Below are 8,325 nucleotides of genomic sequence, written 5' to 3' on the forward strand. Positions count from 1 at the left end.
AACTAGTCAGAGGAGCAGTGAGGAAGCCCGTAGGGAGATGGACTAATTACTGCTTAGTGCAGGCATCCCCAAACTTCAGCCCTCCAGATGTTTTGGACTACAATTCCCATCTTCCCTGACCACTGGTCTTGTTAGCTAGGGATCATGGGAGTTGTAGGCCAAAACATCTGGAGGGCCGCAGTTCGGGGATGCCTGGCTTAGTGGTATGAAGTAGCTTAAACTAACATTTGACTCATTTTTTAACACAATCCGGTTAGTGCATGCCACAGTGAAAAGGCTTAAAGCTGTTTTAGAACATGAACACAATTGTGAAATCAGTTATAGCCTTGTGGCAAGAACCAAACAGAAGGAACAGTGAATACTCACTCCCAATATCGGTTCTTTCCCTTTTTTAAAAAAAGTGCTCTTCTAAGCTATCATTGTGTAGTCTCATGGACATTATCTGTATTCAAAAATTGATTTATGAATTTTTATTGTCCTTGCTCTTTTGATGAACCCCTGAATATATGTTTATTTTTGCATGTGCATAAAACCCTGCATGCACTGCTCTAACAAAACTGCAAGCCCCCCAAGTTCCTCAGGGAAATTCATAACATTTAGGTTGGTATAGTACATGAAGTTTATATCAAAGAATATCCCAGGCAAAGGAAGGGTAGGTAGCATATTGCTGTTGAAAATTGCACACACACACACACACACACACACACACACACACTGACAACTCAGTGAAGGGAGTGGCAGCTGCAGCCAGGGGATATTTACATTGGGTCCATACTTACTCTTGGCTCATAATTAAGCAGCGGATTCTAGATGGAACATTCCCTCCCTACCCTCCCACACATATTTTTCTTTAGCTTTTGCATTTAGCAACCAAACTTTTAGTTACCCCCCACTTCAAGCAAAACGTGAACTTGCATCGCATTGAATTTTACATTTCGTATTATTGTAGTGGACTTCTACAATGATTGCCTAGAGAGGACTCAAAGACCCCTCCCAAACTCTAACAAAGGCAGGACTCCCACTTCTTTTACCCTAGCTGCGTCAAGACAAAGCAGCACTCAGTCAGTCCCCAAGTGCCTGGGAAGGGGCCAAGACATTGGATGATTAACAGAGCAATGTTAACTCATCATGTCAAGCAGGTCACAGAGATGCAGGCAGCCACCTGGAAAAAAAAACTCAGGCAGGGAAGGCCAAGCTAGTCTCAAGCAGAGATGATATAGCACAAGCTTTGCTTACTCAAGGAAATGGCAAATGGGGACCTCTCCATAACCAGCAAGATTCACTGCCTTTCTAGGATCACAGTAGGATATTCAACAGAGATACTCCCTGCAGCCCCTTTGTGGAAAGCTTCCCCTTACTAATCCGGCATTAGCACAACTTTAGAGCAGTGTGTAATCCCAGCCGTACTGCACTGGCTCACACCAGGAGCCACTGTCATTAGGCGGATAAGGAGCTGTGGTGCGACTATTGCTGCACCCAGAGACAGGCTGCTTAACAGGATTAAGGCAAAGAAAAGGAGACCAAACCTCAGGGGTGGGGTGGCAGCTGCCATTACAGCTCATCCACACCACAGAGCCAGCCACTGCTTAGAAGACTGTGCTGCAAAAATGGGTTGGGGTTCAGTCTAGGAGGCGGATTCATATGAGGTGCTTGTTCCTTATACTCTTAAGTATCCTAGCATCCTCAAAAGGCTGCTTTTAGGAACAAGAAAAGGAGGGAAGAAGTCCAGTAGGAGCAAACATTTCCTGGTCCTTGCATTCTTCTCTCATCCCCCCCCCTGCAAGAGCCCCAAGAGCTGATTATTGGCAGGCCAGAGGGGTAGCTGCACTTCTGAAGTGTGATACGGCTCTTGGTGGAGCCCAGTGTAAAGAAATCCTCACCCACCCCTGGAAAGGACAAGGGCAAATGCACACAGCAAGTTTGGCATGAAAGGTTTATTGAAAAAGATTACGCTTGGATGTTGCTCTTGGCACTGAAAGCCATGTAATACACAAGGAGACCAATGAATGCTGCCAGCACCTCAGTGGAGACCCATGGTCCGCTCCAGGCGCCCTTATTGATTGGGACAAGAGAGAGGAGGAGAAAGAGAACAGAAAACATTTAAGTCACAGAGCTAGGCATACAGAGGGGCATCAGGAATGTTGTAGCTGAATCTTTTTGGTATCCCCGCTTTTGGCCTGCTGTACACTTCCAGGGAACAGAACAGCAGCGCCAAGGATAAGGAGTCTTTGAGAGACTAAAAGATTATTGGCCATGAAGGCAGATGGCTTCTACAGAGGGCAGGGATTTGCATTGAAGGTTTAACCCTGGCTCAGGTGTAGAAATAATCTCAACAGTCAAGCAGCAAATTGGAGATCAGGCCTCAAACTGAGGAGACATTTTCAGCCAGTGCCCTAAGTGCAAATCACAGCCACCCAGACCAAATTAAAAGGGACATAAAAAGCTTCATTCTGGACCATCCCTTTATGCCCAATACCTTGTTGCAGGTTCTCCTCCACCAGCACTTGCTGACCGCTCCATCCAACCCAAAGAGAATAACCTCTGCCTTGTGGGCAGGTGACCCATGCTCAACTGTCCTGTTTTGGTGGAGCCAAGGCTTCTGCCTTGTGACAAGGGACCCAAATTTGGACTCTCGGATAATGTTCCATGGTGCCCATCACAGAACAGACCCACAAACTACCAGTCCGCATTACAGCACTGAAAGATCTAGCATGGATGTAAAAGCCGTTCCACCTTGTCTTGGGCACTGCCCACCCTTGGAAGCAGCCCCTTTCCCCAGAGAGAAGCAGGCTGCCCAGGTCCCCCTCTTTTACTCACTCGATGATCCACATTGACTGAAAAGAGGGGTTTGATCTCAGAGACATCCTCGTTGTTGCGCTGAGCCTGGGGGTGGGAGAGCAGGAGAGATAGAATTGGGATATCTGAGTTTACATACTGTACAATTAAGCAGGGCTCCTTGTGGGATAAATTTTCTCTCCACAGATCTGGTATCACTGCCACTCTCCTACAACGAGTAGCTCTGCAGGGAAATGTCCAGTGGAGACCATAAAGAGGAGCAACCAGGATGACAAACATATTAAGATTTGAAATATTTTCTTTTCTTTTTTAAGTACTGGGGCTCAGGTTGCCATGGGATCCTTGCCACCCACCATTAAAGGAACGCTCACTCTTTCGAGTTCCAAGTGTGTGCAGACAGGCTTCAGTTGCTCTGTGGTAAGTGAGACACTGTGTGCATCTCAAAATGGGAGGTAGAGTGAGGACAACAAATGTTAGAAGACATGGAGTAAGAGCTGTGAGACTAAGGCCAAGAGTACCAGCAAGAGCTTCCCTTCCTTATGCTACTAGAGGTCATGTCACCTACGGCCCATGTAATTAGCTAAGGCATCCCCCTCCCCCCACCAGGGGGCAACCTCACCTTGCGCAAGATGCTATAGGACTCCTCATCAAAGAACTTCACCTCATAGGTGCCAGAGCGAGCCAGCTTATGCTCCATGCTCCAAGAGACCTGCCAAAGCAAAGGAATGGGCAATCAGTGCTGGGCAAGGATGGGCCCTCCCCCTGATCAGAGGGGAACACAGATGGGCATGCACACAAAAGATGCTCGCACACATGTGCCACCCGCTTCAGTAGCCAGGGCTACTACAAGCCAGACTGGCCAATGGTTCGGAGTAGCAGCTTGCTTTAGCATGGAGTACACTATGGGGGGATCTATGGAACCAGACCCGCCATAAATCCAGAGCCATGCATTTGTGCAGGAGGACTGCAATTTCCTAACTTGAATTTGTACAGCCTAAAGAATGCCAACTTGTTCAGCAATGCCAACGTCAAATATGAAGCCTAAAAACCATACGGCAGTTATAGCTTACTTTCTTTAGTTATTGGCAAATTGCACAACTTTCTCATCCCATGCCAACTTTATTGGCAAACTGCACAATTTTTCTACTGCAAACTATATTGAGTAGAAAAGGGTGTATTCTACAATATTCTTGCTCTGGTTACCATTATTCTCATGTGTCGAACATGCCCTGAATATTATACAAGTCTGATGAATCTGGCTTATATTTACTTGATGCACTGTTTTTGTCTATTTACAGGTAGGTAGCCGTGTTGGTCTGAGTCGAAGCAAAATAAAAGAATTCCTTCAGTAGCACCTTAAAGATCAACTAAGTTTATATTTTGGTATGAGCTTTCGTGTGCATGCACACTTCTTCAGATACACACGTGTGTATCTGAAGAAGTGTGCATGCACACGAAAGCTCATACCAAAATATAAACTTAGTTGGTCTTTAAGGTGCTACTGAAGGAATTTTTTTATTTTGTTTTTGTCTATGTTTTCAAGTAGTGAAAATGAACATTAAAAATGCTTAAACAAGCTGGAAGAAAAATCCATGATTTTGGATTTTAACAAAGCATCATATGTTGCAGAGAAGCCTGAAGGGAGCACATTTTCTACAAGTGATATATTAAAAATGCCCATTCTCAAAATATTCCCAGGAGTTAATGTCAATTAAGCTTGCCCCACCCAGAAGATATATGACTGAGCTAGAATTTAAACTCACATCTGACACTGTTCTGCCCAGAGTGTTACTAGCACTTTGCTGTCTGTACCAGAAATCACTGCTTGTTCTTACCTGATAGCGGCCAACATCCTGACCCCGAGTAACAGGAAACTGCTTGCCATTGACATCTGCATAGAGAGCAACATTCTACAGAAAGAGAGTAGGATGAATATCAAATCAAAGGGAATCCACAGCACGCCCTATTGAAAGCTCAGGGACAATGGGAAAGGCAGATCTTTATAGCTCAAATGCCAACATCCCATCAAAGTTATAGGGGTTGTACGGTCTTTGGTAAAGATTCCAGAGAGCCCCTGGATGCACCCTTTTTGTCCCTTTCCCAGAATGTACATGTGCCACCCACCTCAGTGGCTGGCGCTACAGCAAGCCAGGCCAGCCAATGGTTCGGGGAGGCAGGTTAATGTAGCATGGGGTACACTATGGAAAGCCCATGGATTGGGACCCACCATAAATCCAAATCCATGCACATACTTGGGATGCGCTCATTGCAAAATGGGAAACCCTAGCCCAGGCATCCCCAAACTTCGGCCCTCCAGATGTTTTGGACTACAATTCCCATCATCTCTGACCACTGGTCCTGTTAGCTAGGGATCATGGGAGTTGTAGGCCAAAACACCTGGAGGGCCGCAGTTTGGGGATGCCTGCCCTAGCCCCTACATTTAAGGCCCATTATCAAATCTACAAAGTGGCACTTTATTTTTAGAAATGAAATAAGCCAAGTATTCCAGCACTCACTTGAGCTCCGTTCTTACAGGTGAGGGAGATCTCAACAACAAAGACAGTCTCTGAAGAGATTACAGCATCTGAGGTAGTGTAGTAGGATGGAGAGATGACTGGGTCTGTACAGGTTTCAGCTGATAGTAAAGAGAAAATGGCTTATGAATCAACACATTTTCAATCTGAAAAGGGATAAGCAAGCACCTGAGGCCATTCACAGAGGATGGTTTACATCAGTGTTTCTCAACCTTGGGGCTGTTGCTGGACTACAATTCCCATCATCCCTAGCTAGCAAGATCAGTAATCAAGAGAGATGGGAGATGTAGGTCCAACAACAGCTGGGGACCCAAGGTCTACATGCAATGTTCCTACGGAGCTCAACATGTCAGAATGCATCTTAAGGAATTGCTGAAACCACCTACTGCTACCAACAGATTAATGAAAGGATCCTGTTGAGAGAACTGGATCTAAGGCTCAAGTAGTAAAGAAAACACACATCCTACTAGTTAGAAAAAAAATAACAACATTCAGAAGTTAGTAATCATCACAAGCTACTCACATTCGTAACAAGATAGATATGTGTGTGCATGCACATACGCATAAATCTATGAAATATTTATAAAACTGTGCCCTTTGTGAATTGCTACATCTCAATGTGGTGGCACCCCAACTGTGGAACTCCCATCTTAAGGAGACTCAACTTATCAGCTTCCTCAGAATTGCTAGACAGCTGGTCTTTTCATGTTGGCTCACAATCCGAGCTAGATTTAACTACAGAACATTGATCTTAGTATGCTTTGGTTGATTATGATTCATATTTTTGTTTTATCATTTTCTACAAATTGCATTGCCAACTGCTTCAACAGCATTGGCTAGAAATTGGTCAAAACATTAAGAAAGGTTAGAGAAAATTAAGTTTCTAGATGTGTCAACTATTAATGCAAACCTCATCAATAAAAGCTAGTAAGTTTTAACTTGGCCTTTACCAGTTTAGCGGTTCATGTACTGCCTCATTCATTACACACATGTGCACTGGTAAAACTGCACATTATAAAGGTACAAGTAGGAGCTGCCATTTGGTATCCCTATATATTTTCTCTTCTCCCTTCTCCTTTATGTTCTGTGCAAGATCTAGTCCCAAGAAAGAGCTCTGTGAAAACACAAATAGTTGCTTGCTGCTTTCTAACTTGACATTATCCTCCTGCTGTTGTTTGGATGAACTGCTCCAGGAATACTTAATTAACATCTTCCAGGATGATTGAAAAATCCAAAGTAACAATATATTTTACTGAAACAAATGGGGAAGGCTGTAAAGAAGTGAGCAAGCTTTAGTGTTTGTCAACACTTTTCATCAAGCTAGAGCTTAACCAGTGAAAACAAAGGAGGGGAGGGGATGGGAAATGTCACTGGGCATATGATGAAAAAGCCACTATGAAACAGAGGCACTATAGGCAATTGCATTATTCCAAAGAAGACCCACTGAATTAGACTTAACTTCCAAATAAGAATAACGACTCAGCTACACTTTGTGAAAAACGACAACCCCCAACCCTATCAGGCTGAGCCTTGGCATGTCGCTGCGGGGCTAGGTGGGGAAATCCTTTGCCTACCTTCCTATGTTCCTAAGGAAACCCCTGGAATGGGTCAGCTCACAAAGTCTGCCCAGGGCGGCCATGCCTGGTGCGCAGATGCTGCCACGTGGGGAGCCTTGAGAGACCGAGGGGAAAGCGGTGAGTTTACACCAGGCTTCCTCAACCTCGGCCCTCCAGATGTTTTTGGCCTACAACTCCCATGATCCCTAGTTAGCAAGACCAGTGGGTCAGGGATGATGAGAATTGTAGTCTCAAAACATCTGGAGCCGAGGTTGAGGAAGCCTGGTTTACACGGTGCGCTAGGCAAGTCAAACCGAGCTGTAAGGAAAGGCCTGAGGGCAGCACGAAGGGCTCAGTCACCCGCCCCTTGGGCCCGCACAGCAACACCGCGAGGTGGGCGAGCTTCCCGGGGCCAAGACACGTGCCCCCCACATTTCGCACACGCGCTTCTCCCCTTACCCGACGAAGCCCACAGAACCCTAGAACTGCAGAGGTGGAAGGGTCCCGAGGGTCATCTGCGAGGGGGGCTCGAACCCACAGCCCTGAGGGCGGGAGTCTCTGGCTCTACCAACCGAGTCATCCCAGCCCCACGGAAAGCCGGAAGAAGAGCCGGGAAGGGCAGGCCCGTTATCGCAGCCGCGGGAGGTGCCCGTACCTCGAGCCCCGCTCAGCACCAGCAGCGCCGCCGCAGCCAGACGAAGCAGCATCAGCCTGGCGCCCGCCATCGCCAATCCGACCAGCGAGACGCGACGAGGAAAAGGAGCAGCCCGCCTCCCGCGCGGGGGATGCTGGGGCCAATACCCCCCCCCCCACAGCCAATCCGCTGCTCCGTCGCCGAGTGACGCAAAGCGGCCGAAGGGAAAGAGACGTGGCCTTTCCTTGAAAGGTTCCTTAAAATGGCCGCCCGCGACTTTTGTGGCGCCGGAAACCGAGGGGGCCTCCAACTGCGCGTGCGTGGCTGATAACACATCTCGCATGCCGCCTCTCTTGTCCCGGATATTCCCTCCTTCGTACCGAACTTCCTTCGGCCAATAACTCAGGCGGAAGCATCTGACTGGACGTCGCTTCTGCTGTCAGACGTTTTCTGTCATTGGTCATCATTGGCTGCTTGGCCCTGCCCATTGGACAAAGGAGACGAAAGGGCGGGATGTATTATGTATGAGGGTCAGCCAATGAGATCCAATTTATGATAAGCAGTGGGATGAAAGTTGTGTACTGTACAGGCGGGCTGTCACAGTTTTATTGGCTGGCTGCTGCAGCCTCTCTCTCGCTCCGCTTTCTCATTGGTGCAGCGCAGGGGGGCGGATTTGGCCCTGTGGTTGCCAGTTGCTGATCCAAAGGTTCTTGGGTTCTGACTCCCAACAGAACCCTGGCCCATAGTCAGGAACTATGGGGGTTCTAGTCCAAACTTGTGCCAGAGCTGAAATACAGTGGTGCCT

The 8,325-nt window shown here is 47.1% G+C and overlaps 1 protein-coding gene and 2 non-coding genes across 3 annotated transcripts; all 3 read right to left on the bottom strand.

Moving 5' to 3' along the window:
* Positions 1 to 1,919: 1,919 nt before the first annotated feature.
* SSR4 (signal sequence receptor subunit 4) lies at positions 1,920 to 7,632 on the bottom strand. Its single transcript, XM_035097338.3, has 6 exons — positions 7,542 to 7,632; positions 5,313 to 5,431; positions 4,632 to 4,706; positions 3,416 to 3,505; positions 2,818 to 2,883; positions 1,920 to 2,052 (listed from the first exon to the last, which is right to left on the bottom strand). The coding sequence occupies exons 1-6, from the start codon at positions 7,609 to 7,611 to the stop codon at positions 1,948 to 1,950; spliced, it is 525 nt and encodes a 174-aa protein (XP_034953229.1). The 5' UTR covers positions 7,612 to 7,632; the 3' UTR covers positions 1,920 to 1,947.
* Positions 3,608 to 3,745, bottom strand: LOC118075509 (small nucleolar RNA SNORA42/SNORA80 family). The gene has a single exon (XR_004691387.1). It is a non-coding gene; the product is annotated as a small nucleolar RNA SNORA42/SNORA80 family (small nucleolar RNA).
* Positions 4,906 to 5,042, bottom strand: LOC118075508 (small nucleolar RNA SNORA42/SNORA80 family). The gene has a single exon (XR_004691385.1). It is a non-coding gene; the product is annotated as a small nucleolar RNA SNORA42/SNORA80 family (small nucleolar RNA).
* Positions 7,633 to 8,325: the final 693 nt, after the last annotated feature.

Source organism: Zootoca vivipara, chromosome 15, assembly GCF_965207765.1.
Source record: "Zootoca vivipara chromosome 15, rZooViv2.hap1.1, whole genome shotgun sequence".
Lineage (NCBI taxonomy): Eukaryota > Metazoa > Chordata > Lepidosauria > Squamata > Lacertidae > Zootoca > Zootoca vivipara.